The sequence below is a fragment of the Littorina saxatilis genome, linkage group LG9 (genome assembly GCF_037325665.1).
Source record: "Littorina saxatilis isolate snail1 linkage group LG9, US_GU_Lsax_2.0, whole genome shotgun sequence".
In the NCBI taxonomy this organism is placed as follows: Eukaryota; Metazoa; Mollusca; class Gastropoda; order Littorinimorpha; family Littorinidae; genus Littorina; species Littorina saxatilis.
The window spans coordinates 8101860-8118845 of record NC_090253.1 but is presented as its reverse complement, the minus strand read 5'-3'; the positions used below and the strand labels follow the sequence as shown (position 1 = coordinate 8118845).

General features: G+C 47.1%; 1 protein-coding gene across 3 annotated transcripts in view; it reads right to left on the bottom strand.

Annotated features, from left to right (window-relative positions):
* The window catches only part of LOC138975195 (carboxypeptidase M-like), a 22644-nt gene extending 6096 nt beyond the window's left edge, over nt 1-16548 (bottom strand). For all 3 annotated transcript variants that reach the window (XR_011458543.1, XR_011458544.1, XM_070347851.1), the window contains exons 1-8: nt 16261-16548; nt 14876-14973; nt 13905-14077; nt 12522-12706; nt 10726-10896; nt 8957-9109; nt 7593-7738; nt 6571-6706 (exon numbers count right to left, since the gene is read on the bottom strand). Coding sequence is in view for 1 of the 3 variants with exons in the window: in XM_070347851.1 (XP_070203952.1) it covers nt 6571-6706; nt 7593-7738; nt 8957-9109; nt 10726-10896; nt 12522-12706; nt 13905-14077; nt 14876-14973; nt 16261-16486 (1288 nt within the window). In the remaining 2 variants the exon portion in view is untranslated. The remainder of the gene's footprint in view (nt 1-6570; nt 6707-7592; nt 7739-8956; nt 9110-10725; nt 10897-12521; nt 12707-13904; nt 14078-14875; nt 14974-16260) is intronic.
* Between the last annotated feature and the right edge of the window lie 438 nt (nt 16549-16986).

Sequence of the window (16986 nt, the reverse complement as noted above, 5' to 3'; positions counted from 1 at the left end):
AGGACGGTTCACTTTTTGACGCTCTGTGGCTGACCTTGTGTGTTTGAGTGACACCCGCCGGCCACGTTACCCAGCTTGTCTGCTCGCCTTGCCTACAGTTTGGTGAGCTCGTTCCCGTTTGTCCCCTCTTCAGCGTCGGTTGGTAAGCAGAGCTGGTCCGATAGCCCTCGTGAGGCGCCTGGACGTTCTCCTTCGGGGGACAGCTCTTTCGCATCGGGTCACGACCGATACCTTGCTGATCTTTCATTTCCGGCGATAACCTACGAGGCCCCGGACTTGTTCGAACAGCGGCGGCAGTCGGTTTCGACTGCCGCATTTCCGGCACTTGCCGGAAGTGATGATCCGTCCGCTCCGGCACGCTACGGCGGTCGCGGCAGGATGGAGTATTCACTGACTTCCGGTCCTTCCGGATCGCGAAGTCAACCAGTGCAGTCTTCACTTCCGCATTTTGCGGTTCCGTTGACTACACTTCCGGTTTCGGCCGGAAACGCTTCTTCCTCTTCTGGTGGTTCCTTCCGGATACCAGATAGTGGATTACAGCGTGCGCCTTCCGGCTTTCAAGCGCCTAGGCTTGAGCAGGCATCACTCCACTCAGTCGGGGGAGTGACGTCAGCTCATCCAGCTCCGGTTTTTGCGGATGGTCGTCCTGCTTACCCTTTACCTTCACAGGATTTTGGGCGGCAGGATGACGTTAGTGCTCAGGCTTTTCCGGTTTCCGGTTTGCCAGGGCATGCTTCTGCTTCCGGAACTGGTGACTTCGGTCATGGTTCCACGTGTGACTATTCTGATGCTCCATCAGTGGTCAGCGAGGAGTCGCGGGGCGTGTTTCCGTCGAAGCTCAAGTCTGTTCTTGACGTCGCGGCGGAAGTAACGTCTCGTTATTTTCCCGAAGGGGTGGTGGCTGCGGACTCTTCCGCATCATTCGTTCCTTCTGCCATGGCGGACTTCCGGCCGGCACAGGAGGATGTTTCTTCCTTCCGGTTCGCCGAGTCTCCGTCAGTGGCTTACCAACTTTCGCATTCACTGGTTCGTCCAGCACATGCGGGGAGTGGTATTCGGCCAGTGCCTGTTCCGTTACTGCTTCCTTTTGGTCCAGTTCCGGAATCAGCTCAGCAGTGGGTGGCTTCAGCTGCCCAAGCCTCTTCCTTCGTGCCTACGGCCAATAGGAAGCTTGGCATGCCCAATCAGAGCCAGAATTGGCTGGCGTCTTTTGCACTCCCTAGGGCTACCCTTCCGGTTTCCCGGGAATTGCTGCCTCTTCTGACTAAACCGATCAAGCGTGATTCGGTTTTGCCGGTTTCCGAGGCTTCCCTCCTCTCTGCTGAGGAGGTTGGACGTCGGCAGATCGAACTGTCCTCCATTGCGGAGACTCTCGTTCGGGCTCTGTCTCGGGCATTGACCGATTCGCTAGTTCCTTTCACTCTCAGTGAAGAACAGAATGCGGACGATGTCTCTGCGCTTTTGGCCGCATTGGCCAAGGTCAATGAGGAACAATTGCGTCTTTCCTCCCTGCAGTACACCCAAGCGGTACTCTGCAGGAGGGATCTCTTCCTCTCGCAGTCCCAATTCACGGAACTGGCTACTAGGGAGACCTTGAGAGTCTCCCCGGTCTCAGAGGAGTCTCTCTTCTGTCCGCTGGCACTGGATGCCAGACAGAAGGAGATTCAGTCAAACAAGGACAGTCAGTTCCTTGACTACACTCTGAAGGGGGTGAAACAGTCTCAGCCTTCTAAACAGAAGCAGGCTCAGACATCGTCTAACCCCAAGCCAGCTCAGAAGCGGCAGGCTCCGCCGGCCGCTCGTGGTGGGAAGAAGAGGACGGCATCGGGGAGGGGGCGTGGCGGCTCTGGAAGTAAGCCACACCCCCAATGAAGCGCTCCCGATCTCACCTCCCTCCCGCCCTCCACCTTGGTGATGGCGGGAGGCCCCTCCCGGGCACTTTCTCGTTGGATGTCGGTAGTAGACAGCCAATGGATTGTGGGAGTGGTGAGATCGGGCTTCCGTCTACTCTGGCGGGAGGAAAAGGCGCCTCTTACCCGAGTGCCTCCGCGGTTCAAGCCCCCCTTCTCGCAGGAAGCACGTTCCGTCTTGCAGTCGGAAATTGCCTCCCTGGAGCAGAAGGGCGCGGTGGAGAGAGTTCGGGTCCACAGCTCCCTGGGATTTTACGGGCGTCTGTTCGCTGTTCCCAAAGCATCAGGAGGATGGCGTCCCGTGTTGGATTTATCTCTCCTCAATACTTTCTTGAGGGAGATAAAATTCAAGATGGAGACGCCAGCCTCTGTCCGAGACTCTCTCCGCCCAGGAGACTGGGTGACCTCGATCGATCTCACGGACGCATACTTTCACATTCTTATGCATCCGGCCGACCGGAAATGGCTTCGTTTCCGGTGGGGAGATCAGATCTACCAGTTTCGCGCACTCCCTTTCGGGCTGTCTCTCGCACCATGGATTTTCACCATGGTGGTGAGACAGGTCTGTGCACTGGTGAGGTCCCAGGGTATCCGTCTGCGGGCTTATCTGGACGACTGGCTCATCATGAACCAGTCCCAGAGCGGCTGTTCGCAGGATACCCTGACGGTTCTTCGAGAATCCAACTCGTTGGGGTTCTCGATCAACCGGGTAAAGTCGGAGCTGACCCCGTCACAGACATTCACTTATCTGGGGATGTCTTTCGACACGGTCGCTTGGACTGTCCAGCCTTCTCAGAGAAGGGTGGACAAGCTCCAAGCCCAGATTCGCTCCACTTTACCTCTCCTGATGGCTTCCATCCGCTCGCTCGCCTCCATCTTGGGGCAGATGGAGTCTATGGCTCTTCTGGTTTCACTGGGCCGGGTCCACAAACGTCCGCTTCAGTTCGCGCTGAAGCCGTTTGTGGACTCTCCTCTGGTGGACTGGGACGCCCTCATCCCTTTGCAGGGATGGTTCCAGTCTGCGACCCTTCCGTGGTTGGACACGGAGTGGGTCTGCAGAGGTGTTCCGATCGTCGTGCCCCTCCCCGACCTGGACCTCTTTACAGATGCGTCCAGGGAGGGTTGGGGGGCACATACAGATCTTCAGACTACTTCCGGTCTGTGGACGACGGAGCAGTCCTTGTGGCACATCAACTTGCTGGAGCTAGAGGCAGTTGCTCTAGCTCTGGCCAAGTTTCTGCCCTCCCTGTACGCCAAACATGTTCGTCTGTTTACAGACAACATGACAGTGGCGGCGTACATCAACAAGCAGGGAGGCTCGCGGTCCCCGTCTCTCTCGGAGAGGGCTTGCGAGATCCTGGTGTGGTGCTTTCAGCATCATATCACGATCTCGGCCAGGTACCTTCCAGGGAGGCTGAACACTTTGGCGGATGCGCTCAGTCGTTCCGGTACAGTGCTTCAGTCGGAGTGGACGATCACTCACGGGGCACTGCTTCGCCTTTGGGCCCAGGTCCAAAAGCCTCTGGTGGACCTTTTTGCCACAAGGTACTCAAAGAGGCTTCCGGTGTTCGTCTCGCCATTCCCGGACCCTCAGGCATGGCGAGTGAACGCTCTGGACTTTCCCTGGACGGGTCTGGAGGCGTACGCCTTTCCTCCCTTTCCGTTACTCAGCCGAGTAATCCGGAAAGCGGAGATGGAGGAGCCGGCCCTTCTTCTTCTGGTCGCTCCTCTGTGGCCGTCGCAGGTCTGGTTTCCAGATCTTCTTCGGCTCGCCCAAGGGCCCCCCATTCCTCTCGCACTCGTGCGAGGGGAACTAGTGCAGCCCCGAACAGGCATTCCACACGAGGAGCCCAGTCTTCTGAAGCTTCACGTGTGGAAGTTGTTCGGGACTCGCTGAAGCGCTCTGGGGCGTCGTCTTTGACTCTGGACTTGGTGGCTCGCTCGCATAGAGCGTCCACCTCTTCAGTTTATGCTTCCCACTGGAAGGCATGGACTGCCTGGTGTTCAGCTAGAGGGGTGAGTTCGGTGGCTCCGCGCTCTATTCAGGTCGCTAACCACCTCTCTTTCATGTCTTCGCAGGGCGCCTCAGTCTCCTCGTTGAGGGTCCGGCGCTCCGCTATCTCGGCGACTCTTAAGCAGATTGGTCGTTCTGTTCGAGTCGGGGGCGTTATAGCTGCAGTCATTAAAGGGGCTGCTCTTAAGGAAGCTAAAGCTCGTTTGCCCGCTCCCAAGTGGGACTTGTTTTTAATCCTGGAATTCCTTCGTTCTGCGGATTTTGAGCCTTTAAGCGAGGCCAGTCTGTTCAATGTCACTCGCAAAGCGCTGTTTCTCCTTTTGTTGGCTACGGCCCGACGGGGTAGCGAGGTCCACGCCCTGTCGGGTCAGCCTGGAGATATCTCCTTTGAGCCGGACGGTTCCGCATCTTTGCGTTTCCGGCCTGATTTCCTGGCCAAGAATCAGTCTCCGGGGCAGGCCTCTCCGCTGGTTAGAGTTAAGGCTCTGACCAGCGCGTTGGCCCCGGATGACCCCGATTCGGTCAATTGCCCTGTGAGGGCACTTCGTCTGTACTTAGCCCGGACTCAGCCGATTCGGTCTAGTTCTCAGAAGTTGTTGTTTATCTCTCTCCTTACTAGGCGCGAGAAAGATTTGTCGAAGGTAACGTTGGCCCGGTGGGTGTCCTCGCTCATCAAGCAGGCTTATGAGTGGAGTCGCACAAAGAGGGGGGGGGTTATGCCCTCCTTGCCACTTGACTCGGCCCGAGCCCATGAAACGAGGGCGTGGGCATCCTCTCTGGCAGTTCTGCGCTCCAGACGTCTAGAGGAGGTGCTGACAACTGCGTATTGGCGTTCCGAAGATGTTTTCATAAACTTTTATCTTCGGGACGTCACAGCTCTTCGACAGGATGGCTCCAGAGGCCTTCCAGCGCTCATAGCAGCAGGCCAGTTCCTGTCCAGAACTTGATGGTGAGTTTTGATTCATTTCTAGCCCACCGCCTTGTTGATGTTATCTGCTAATGTGATTCGGAGTAAGAATATGATATTAAATGGAAAATTTCCTAAATAAATTATCATTTAATTAATATACTTACCCGAATCACATACTGTATTCCCTCCCACCTGCCCCGCTTATGGTTTTAAGATTTTTTAAAGCCGTATGATAATAGGCACGTGTTCCTAGAGGAAGTGACGTGGCATACACCCGTATGGGAGGTAACTCCCGGTGTACTGGCCCATTACCAAAGCTACTTTCACTTTCGTTTTGGTGATGGGGTTGCTTCCCTTTAAATTCTTTAGCCGGGTAAGCGTTTTTCAGTGATAAGCATCTCAGGTGACTCAATGCTAATGTGATTCGGGTAAGTATATTAATTAAATGATAATTTATTTAGGAAATTTTCCAATAAAAGGCTACCAAAGGATCTTAGGAATGAAGTCATGCAAGTCGACATTACATCTTGAAACCCCAAACTACTTCATCAATTGGAAATGAAAAAGAAATTTGTTGTTGTTGCACAAATTAACTACACAGTTGATCCATACACCATGACAATTCCATTATGCCACACAAAGAGAGATTCCAAACACAGATTAAATAAACTTGCCCATTACAAAAACACCAGTACTGACAAATAAACAAGTCGCGTAAGGCGAAAATACAACATTATAGTCAAGTAGCTGTCGAACTCACAGAATGAAACTGAACGCAATGCAACGCAGCAAGACCGTATACTCGTAGCATCGTCAGTCCACCGCTCATGGCAAAGGCAGTGAAATTGACAAGAAGAGCGGGGTAGTAGTTGCGCTGAGAAGGATAGCACGCTTTTCTGTACCTCTCTTCGTTTTAACTTTCTGAGCGTGTTTTTAATCCAAACATATCATATCTATATGTTTTCGGAATCAGGAACCGACAAGGAATAAGATGAAAGTGTTTTTAAATTGATTTGGAAAATTTAATTTCAATCATAATTTTTATATTTTTAATTTTCAGAGCTTGTTTTTAATCCAAATATAACATATTTATATGTTTTTGGAATCAAAAAATGATGGAGAATAAGATGAACGTAAATTTGGATCGTTTTATAAAAAAAATATTTTTTTTACAATTTTCAGATTTTTAATGACCAAAGTCATTAATTAATTTTTAAGCCACCAAGCTGAAATGCAATACCGAAGTCCGGGCTTCGTCGGAGATTACTTGACCAAAATTTCAACCAATTTGGTTGAAAAATGAGAGCGTGACAGTGCCGCCTCAACTTTCACGAAAAGCCGGATATGACGTCATCAAAGACATTTATCAAAAAAATGAAAAAAAAAGTCTGAGGATATCATACCCAGGAACTCTCATGTCAAATTTCATAAAGATCGGTCCAGTAGTTTAGTCTGAATCGCTCTACACACACACACACACAGACAGACAGACAGACACACACATACACACACACAACGACCCTTGTCTCGATTCCCCCCTCTACATTAAAACATTTAGTCAAAACTTGACTAAATGTAAAAAGAAGTCTGACACCAGCCTGAAATTAACCAAAGGACACTCACACACACACACACACACACACACACACACACACACACTCTCTCACACACACACACACACATACTTTTCTATTGAGCACTAAGTTTAAGGGAGACAAGTCCTAGAAGAAGCAGACCAGAGGTGGAGACAGAGAGGAGGTTGTTTCCCCTGCCGGCACTGTCGGTAAGTTTTAGCATGGCATCAAGCCTCGTCACTACATTCTCCTTCACCTCAAAGGGAATGACCTCAGTGTCATAACCCGACTTGGCAACCTGAAAAATAAAAAATAACATTTCTGTTTTACTACTTAAAGACATATGACATTGATTAAAACAAAACTAAGACGTCTCATTTTGACCCTCTCTTTTGAAGTGAAATCTCTGGCGTCAAAAGCGAAACAAAGTTCCAAAAGATGTCACATTGAAAGATGTTATATTGCACATAAAGATAAATATTGGTGTCACATAAAAAGTTACCAGGACATAATAATAATAATAATAATAATACGAATATTTATAATGCGCACATATCTCACCAACAGGCGACTCAAGGCGCACATACACTCATTCACACACACGGAGACTTAAAGTCACTAGCACACACACACCATCAACCATTAAAATATGTACAGTTATTCAGGGTGGGATGGGGTGGGCAGTGTAGAATGCATGGATTATTTGGAAAAAAGGAATGTCTTGAGTGCAGATTTGAATGATTCGAGGAGGGGGAGAGGTAGGATAAAAAACCCAAGAAAGGCTACTCTTTTGGTATGGCCTATTCAAGACAAAACATTCACACGAACCTCAACCTTGACCTAACTGCCTTTCAAGTGTACAAACAAGAGACACAACAGAAACAAAATAATGAAATGATCCTGTGACTTATGAACGTCCAAAAGATTCTTCTTCTTCTTCGTTCATGCATGGCTGAAACTCACACGACTTTTACATGGATTACCGTTTTTACCACACCCTTTAGGTATTGGAATAATATGCACCCACCAGGCACGACCGAGATTCGAACCCATGACCTTTCAATTGGGAGGCAGGCATATGTCTTATCCACTAGGCCTTTGCGCCCGTCATGTCCAAAAGATGAAAAAGCATTGGGTCCTGAGTGGGATTCACTTAACCAAGCAAGCCAGTAGCGTGTACATACCAGCAGTTTATAGAAGCCTGGCAAGAGGAGTTTCCAGTACTCTCCATACTCAGAGGACCTGAAGGGCACACCCTCCCTCCCCTCAACTTCGATGATCGCGTCTCGTACACCGTTGTTATTTTCGTCCGTCACTATGCCCTTCACACCTGAAACCAATCAAGACAATCTGCTGTCTGTAATATGATCAAAATTTAATAACCAAAGGGAAGTATTAGCGCTCGAAATAAATTCGACAAATGTAAAAGAGTAAGCCAGAGTTATATGGAGCCAATCTCCTGGCACCAGCTGAGAGAATAACAAGCATTGAAATGAACAAGCGATGATTGCCGCAAGCTCATATGTTCATCGTTCTCCTATAGGCACGCTAACTAACGCTTATACGTACACAGTCCTACACAAGAACCAGCTTTTATTCTTGACCGGACATTGTCCTTAGATCAAGACTGGTTTTAACAGAACAAACACACAAACACACACGTTGTTTCAGGGTCGAACCTTTTTTTTGGTGTGTGTCTGTAATATGCCCACCATCAATTTTAGGACTGAAGTATATGCCGAGGGGAAGCTTCTGACTTTGCGTATACCTGGGTGGCCGAGTGGTAACGCACTTGCGCTCGGAAGCGAGAGGTTGCGAGTTCGACCCTGCGAGATACTAGATCTAGATCTGTCTGTCTGTAGCCTACTTACGGGAACACGACTGCCAGATGGCCAGATCGACACTGTGCTTTCGACAGCGCTTCCTCGCGCAGACACTGGAAACACGCTGTGCAGATTAACCTGTAGGAAATCTCCTTTGGTATCTTCTTTATCTATTTTTCTGGAGCTACGAAACCGAACAATGTGAAATCGTCTTCTCCGAATCGGCGAACTGCAGCTCGGTGATAACTGTATCTATACCACAATCCTTCACGCGATCCGACCTAACCTTGACCCCTGACCTGGTCTACATACCACACACGACACAAACCAGTCAGCTGTTTTTACCCCCCCCCTCCCCCCCAACAAACAAAAAACCCCACCACCCGTTTTCTTTGGATACACACTTTAACTACATACGTGCCGACGAAATGTTGATCATTGCTTCAATACTTTGATGCTGTTGCTTGAATAATAACCAGGTAAAATTAGTATTTCGGTGTTCAGTCAAATGTTAAAGTTTCTACCACAGGCACAGACATACATACATACGCACGCACGCACGCACGCACAGACAAAAGTTAGCATCGCATAGGCTACACTTACGTGAGCCAAAAAGGATACCTAAAAAATAGGGTCAGTATACTGACCCTATTTTTTGGGGTCATGTTACCCTAAACCAACCTTCTTTTTTTCTGCCTTAGAAAGAATTGCTGACTGACACTGACCCATGTGAACCTGTTGCAGGAACTTAAGAAGAGCGGGTTTGTTCTGGTTCCAGAATGTGGGCAGCTCACTAGCCGGAGGATACTTGCAGCAAGACAGCTCCAGCGTCAGCTCGTAGCAACTGCTCCGCACGTAGTTATAGTCCTGCATGCCACCTGAACATTTCAAGAGAGAAAGGTGAGAAATAATGATCATGATGAAGCATGCAGATATAGTCCTGCATGCCACCTGAACATTGAGGAGAGAAAGGTGAGAACTAATTATTCTGATATAGTCCTGCATGCCACCTGAACATTGTTGAAAGAGAAAGGTGAGAAATAATTATCCTGATGATGCAGATACAGTGGAACCCCCCTTTTTTTTAAGACCCACCAATTTAAGACTCCCTCCTTTTTAAGAATTGTTTTCCCTGTTCATAACCTCTGTAAAATCACCCCCATTTTAAGGACTCCCTCCTTTTTAAGACCTTGTTTTCCCTGTTCATAACCTCTGTAAAATCACCCCCATTTTAAGGACTACCTCCTTTTTAAGACCTTGTTTTCCCTGTTCATAACCTCTATAAAATCACCCCCATTTTAAGGACTACCTCCGTTTTAAGTCCTGATGTTCTGATTTTTGGAGGTCTCAAAAGAGGGGGTTCCCTGTATAATGGTGGCCATTGAAAAATGATGAAATTTTTTTTCAAAAAATGGATTTGCTTCTTATGTATGTTAACTGCCCATTCTTATCTTACTGTAGTATTATTATAGTCTCTATAAGTACGGGTATTATTTATTATTATTATTATTCTGAACTTTGTGCAGAGAAATATGAGAAATAATGATCCTGATGATGCTTTTACCATGGTGGCCAGTGCAAAAATGATTTGTATATTATTAAAAATGATTACATATATCATGTTTATTTCCAAAAGCAGAAAGGTACGTCAACACTGAGGCAAGCTACATGTGACATTGTAGGCTTGCCCCAGTGTTTCTATGGAAACAAAGGAAACAAGAAATTCCTCCGAGGTAGGAAAAACACCCCCGTCCTTACCATTCTCACTGCCACCAACTGAGAAAGTTATTTCCCTTTGACCATTAATATGTCCCTCTATAAGTCCTTGTAGAATCTTAATCCACCAATAACTCCCTAACCGTGTGTTTGACTGGTCCCAATTTTTGTAAGGACCGTCTCAGGAATGTATAGAACCTGTTCACCAAGTTTGGTGAAGATCGGTCCGTTCATTCTTGAGATCTATATGCGAACACAAACACACAAACAAACAAACACATCGACCGAATCCTATACACACCCCTATACCATGGTAAAAGTCTTCCATGACCCAAAACATCATCTATTCGGCTTTTCATTCAGACCATAATTATTTGTGACCCTCCACCACGGAATGAGTCGCATGTCACCTTTGCATGATTGTCATATTTTTACATTTTCCTAAAGAGTTATTTATGCTCTATCCAGTGGTGAAAACCGTTTTAGAAAAGAGCGAAAACTGCTTGAGTTATAAGCCTGTAACTAAGGTGATCGACCCTCACACTGTTACCAGACACCCCAGACTTGTATTAAGCCTAGTGCAGAACCGCGCGAGGTGACATGCGACTCATTCCGTGGTGAAGGGTCACATTTGTGACATTTAAGAAAAAGCCAATTTCCCAGAAAAACAGGAGCCAAACTCTGCATACATTCAAGTATAGTTAGTTAGATGTTGCTTTTTGGGTGCAAACATTCAAAAATATACTTGAAAGGGATGAATGTGAAGAAATAAAGAGACCTTTGAGGGGGTACCATGCCGCCCCGTTAGTGATGCCATCTTGAAACGCCCGCCGGTCGGCTGAACATTTTGCCACATTATGCATGGTGGCGTGGGCGAAAGAATATGCTTTTGCCAGGTGAACGAACACGTCGTTGTCTGGGGATAGGGAAGCTTTGGATTCTATCATAACTGCACAAGACAAAGTGAAAATGATGTGTGATTTACGCTTTGAGTCTAACATTGCTTTCAGGTGTGTGTGTGTGTGTGTGTGTGTGTGTGTGTGTGTGTGTGTGTGTGTGTGTGTGTGTGTGTGTGTGTGTGTGTGTGTGTTAGTGTGTGTGTGCATGTGAGTTTTTGTGTGTGAGTGTGTGGTTGGGCATGTGTATGTGTGTGCCTGGTTGTGTGTGTGTGTGTGTGTGTATGAGCGTGTGTGTGCGTGTGTGTGTGTGCGTGAGTGTGAGTTTGTGTGTGTGAGTGTGTAGGTGTGTGAGCGTGTGTGCGTGAGTGTGTGTGTGTGTGTGTGTGTGTGTGTGTGTGAGTGTGTGTGTGTGAGCGTATGTGTGTGTGTGCGTGTGTGTGTGCGTGAGTGTTGTGTGTGCATGAGTGTGAGTTAGTGTGTGTGCGTGTGTGTGTGTGTGTATGAGTGTGAGTTAGTGTGTGTGTGTGTGTGTGTGTGTGTGTGTGTGTGTGTGTGTGTGTGTGTGTGTGTGTGTGTGTGTGTGTGTGAAACCTGTAATCATTTCAAAGGTATAGGATTTTCTTTGTGTCATTGGGATACATGCCCCCCCCCCCCCCTTCCCTCAAAACCACCAAAAATCTGAGAAATATGAGTTCCCAAAAGAGAGAAAATCTTGGTGAAGGGAATTCTCTTCTTCTTCGTTCATAGTCTCAAACTCCCACCATTTTAACTTGCATGATCGCTTTTACCCCGCCATTTAGACAACCATTCGCGGCTCTCGGGGGGCCCGGTAGCTCAGTTGGTAGAGCACTGGACTTGTGATCGGAAGGTCGCAGGTTCGAATTCGGGCCGGGACCGACACGGGTCAACTTTATGTGCAGACCCAGAGACGGAAGCCATGTCCCACCCCCGTGTCATCACAATGGCACGTAAAAGACCTTGGTCATTCTGCCATAAGTGCAGGTGGCTGAATACACCTAAACACGCAGACACCTGGGTAGCGCGACTCCGTTGCTGCTAGCTTTCCACTGGGAGGAAGCGACCCGAATTTCCCAGCGATGGGACAATAAAGTAATGAAAATGAAATGAAAATGAAAAATGAAATGCTTAGTATTTTCGTCACGTACACCATTATACCCACCGAACTCTGACATGGATTAAAGGATCTTTTCTATGCAAACTTGATCTTGTGCTTGCGTGTACACACGAAGGGGAATTTAGGCACTAGCAGGTCTGCACATAATTTGACCTGGAAGATCGGGAAAATCTCAGCCCTGAACCCACCAGACCTGACCGGGATTTGAACCCACGACCTTCCGCTTGGGAGGCAGGCGTCTCATCCACAAGGCTATATTGCGCCAGTCGAAGGTTAATTCCATGTACCTCAGCAACCCATTTCCCTCATAAATCTTTTCTTTATTGTCTTCCCTCTTACCCCTCCCTCTCCCGTTTCCCCCTCACCCCCAACAAAAAAATTAAAACCCCAAAGCCAACACTAATAATTTTGATCGTGTGTTTGTGTTATTAGAAATGTGATGTGGTGTCATAAGAAAAAACCCACCATGTTTATGTAAAATGAAAATGGACATTAAAGTTTTCCAATCTTATCTTATCTTATTTTATCATTTTGACTGACCTCCAGGGTAGGAATCAAAGGGGTAGTTGGCCACAAGGCTCCCACCATGGAGATTAGCGGAGAGAACGAACTGCGTGTCGCGGATCCACTTTACGATGGCATGGGTCTCGGGCTGGATGATCGCTAAGTTCTCCTGGAAGTGGTCCGGGAAGTTGCGATTCAGGTCCAGGTTCCGAGCGTTGAACCTGCAAGAAAGATGCTTTTTAAGAGCATGTACTGTGTAGATCAAGCTTTGGTTGTTGTCTGCTCCACTTCTTATTTTGATTGTACAGCAGTACCTGCGATGTGTGGACCCTCCCATGAGAGGACACCTCCCTTAAAAGGACACCTTCTCTTGTCCCTTTTTATATTATCTCTACCAAAGTATACCTGTCATGAAAGGCCACCTGCAATGTGGGGACACTGTTGGCTGGGTGTCCTTTCATCGCAGGTACCATTGTATGCGGCATTGTTATCTGTATTTTTCTGAATGAATTGTTTAAACCAAGAAAGAAAGAAACAAATGACCTTGCAGTTACAGTGGAACCTCCCTTTTCTTGCCCCCCCCCCCCCAAAAAAAAAAATGGTTACAAATTATTCCCAGAAAAAGAAAATGCTAAAAATTCCACAGAAAAAGCTCCATGCATTATTCTGAGAAAAAACCTGTTTTGCTTTGGAAAAAACAACGACATGCATGATGCTGCCGCGCATGATGACAAAACTTCAATTAATCCATTATAAAAAAACAAAAAAACTCTAAAGGGCATTTCTGTTATTCCGCAGTCTTCCTTCTCCCCTTTCTTCGTTCATGGCCTGAAACTCCCAGGTTCTCTCATGGATTTGCCTGGTTGGGTTTTTACGTCCATGACGGTTTTTACCCCACTATTCAGGCACCCATACGCCGTTTTCGAGGGAAGCATGCTGGGTATTTTCGTGTTTCTGTAACCCACCGAACTCTGACATGGATTACAGAATCTTTTCCGTGCGCTCTTTGTCCTGTGCTTGTGTGTTCACACTAAGGAGGATAAGGCACAAGCAGGTCTGCACACAAGTTGACCTGAGAGATCCGCAGTAAAACCGAACAATGTCATCATCCACTACAGGGATGGCCAAATCTCAAAATTTTAACTCACCAGCCGGCCGGGCAAATAACTTCAAGAAAGTCAGCAAGAAATTTCGCTGGCCGGGTATTTATCATATCACAGTTGCTGCATCTGCATTGTATATGGCTTTGAAACTCGATGTTACAACCACATTGTGTAAGTGTTGCATTTGACCAGATTTTGCCATCCGCGCACTAATGATGACAACATGCCTTTCTTTCTTTCTTTATTTGGTGTTTAACGTCGTTTTCAACCACGAAGGTTATATCGCGACCGGACAACATGCCTGAACATGCCTCACCTGCCCTGCACGCCGTCACAGTCTGTGGAATCGGAGGCAGCAAAGCCGTCAGGGTTCATGGAGGGCAGGAGGTGGACGGTGGTGGTGTTGAGGAGGTGGGTGACGTCGTCGTCCTGACCGTACCGCGTCACCAGCATCTCCACCAGGTGCAGCAACAACTCACGTCCCACAACCTGTACGTGTCAAAACATTTTCATTACTTTATTGTACGTCCCATCGATGGGAAATTCGGGTCGCTTAATCCTCCCAGTGGAAAGCTAGCAGCAACAGAGTCGCGCTACCCAGATGTATGTGTGTTTACCTGTAATCAGCCCCCAGCACCTTTTGCAGAATGACCGAGGTCTTTTATGTGCCACAGTGGTGACACGGGGGTGGAACATGGATACCGTCTATGAGTCTGCACATAAAGTTGACCCGTGTTCATCCCGGCCCGGATTGGAGCATGCAGCCCTAGGATCACACGTCCAGTGCTCTACCCACTGAGCCACCGGGCCCCCCGACTACAACTCAAATTAAATCTAGCATCAATTTTGTCTTGGAAAATCCCAATGAATTTTTCGTTTACTAAAGCCATAATCCCTCCGTCTGGCCGGCCATACATAATTATAATGAGGATATTTATAAGGCACAAATCCTAACACAGTTCTTAGCGCATGTGTGGACAAACACACACTCACACAAACACTGCTGATTTCTAATATGACTAACTGATTACCCAGTTGAGTCAAAGCCAGTTCCTCATGACAATACACCCAACTCAACCTCCCCCCCTCCCCCCTCCACACACACACAAACTGATGCCGACAAGAAAAGATCAACATAAGACATGACCTTATACATGATGTCAAAAATGCTTGTTGGCCACTACTTCATGTTGGGTCTCATGCACACACACACACACACACACACATACACACACACACACACACCCCCACACCCACACACACACACACACACACACACAGACTGACCTCGTTGCCATGCATGTTGGCCACGTACTTGATGTTGGGTCTCAGCGTCACGTGGTCCACAGGGCTCTTGCCTATTTTTATAACCCACAGGTCTGCCCCTGCAATCATCATCATCATCATCATCATCATCGTCATTATCACCATCATCATCGTCATCAGCAGCATCTTCACCATCGTCACCATCATCATCACCATCATCATCATCACCATGGTCATCATCATCGTCACTCGATCCTCCTTATCGTCATTATCATCACTACTGCAGACCTGTTTACTTTAAACCCGAAGCAAGAGTACTTTCCCAAACAGTTGAGTGTATTTTTCAAAAGGTTGGTGTACTTTGCAAGCAAAGCCATATGGGCTAGGGAAAATGTACGCGTGGGTGCAAACGTGTTTGTGTAAGAATAGCATGTCTTGTGAACACCTTCAGAATTTAACTCCTTCCAATACAACAGGGATAAAACAATTTTATTTACCTATCAGTTTGTAGCATTATAACCAGTGTCTTCCAAACATTAATAATGAAAAGATGAACTTCGTGAAATAACATCTGCGGTTGACAGTGGGCCGAGTGGCAAGTTCATTTCAAGTTTACAATCATCTCAGAAAACATTACTTCAGCACGGACTATAGTCTTTTCTTCTGGCAGGATTAGCTTTGCGGGAATGAACTTTATAATTCCTTGGCAGCTTTCAGCGGATTTCTTTGAAGCAACCTTGTCCAGGTGAGTTTTGGAACTGCAGTGTCGTTCGATGTCATATTTCCCGGCATAGGCAACGGAAGTTGAAATCTGATTTAGGCCTACAATACTTGCAGTGTGCATGACTGTTTCCCTCAGTAGACTCCACCATTCCTGGCTCTTTCTTATATTTCTCCAAGAAAATGTGCTGCTTTTGCTGTTTAGACTTGGTACAGTCACCCGAAACTGGCAACATTTTCTGCTTCATTTTGCCACGATTGTCCAGACGATCGCACGTGCCAACAACTGAACGAGGTTTCCACAGCTGAAGACTCGCTGTCAGGGTTATCTCCCTTAGACCGAAACCGGTATCAGTTGTACCATCCCGTAATCAGCACACCAACACCGGAAAACGTATTCTAGACTTTTTCTTAGTCGTATTTTGTGCATGTGTCGCGTATTGTCGTACCGATAATAATTTGGCGTACAAAATACGCCCAAATCGTACTGGTAAACAGGTCTGTTACTGATTTCATCACCATCATCATCATATATTTATCATCATATTCCACAACAAGAGCAGATGGTTATGAATAGAAGTCATCAAACTCTGGATGTGTTTGAAATGTTAAAGAGCTAGCTTCAAAAACATTCAAGAAATAATTTATTTTTTAATTTTTTATTCAAACTTTATATCCGACTTTACCATTAACGCTTTTGCCAATGCTGTGAAGATGCGTGATATCCGGGTAGCTTTTGGTGACGTTGAGCAGGTAGCTGTGCAGAGCCACGTTGTCATGGTAACCAAAGTCCAGGCAGAGGGCGGAGGGGGGAGCCAGGGAGCCCAGCAGGAGGAGGATGGAGAAGGAGAGGGAGAAGAGGTCACGCACAGAACTGCCCGGTCCTGGAGGTGGTGATGGTAGTGGTGTCATCTTACTGGGCCTTCAAGGTTCTCCACCTGCACACAAAATGAACCATTCTTAAAGATAATATGTCATCAAACCCATTCACTATACCTCGATTTGTCGCATATTTGGTCGAAACGTCGTGCCATGAGGCTGTTATTCGTATTGTCTTCGTCAAACACGTGAGTACAGTATTGTTTGGTCTTTTTCAAGTATATGAACATTGTTTTTCGTTACTCAGCTGGTTATATGCATGACAACTCGTGAAAATGATGACAATGATAATTATCAAAGCTTAAATAGCGCGAACCATAGTATAATGTGCACAATAATACGTGTATTACCTAAATTACACAGACCTCATCCGCTGACAAAAACTCAGTCCCAGCAATCTCTAGGAAAAGACCCCTGGGAAGTGACGTCACAATGTCGTACTTAAAGAGAGAGAGAGAGAGAGAGAGAGAGAGAGAGAGAGAGAGAGAGAGAGAGACAGAGACAGAGACAGAGACAGAGAGCGACAGGGAGAC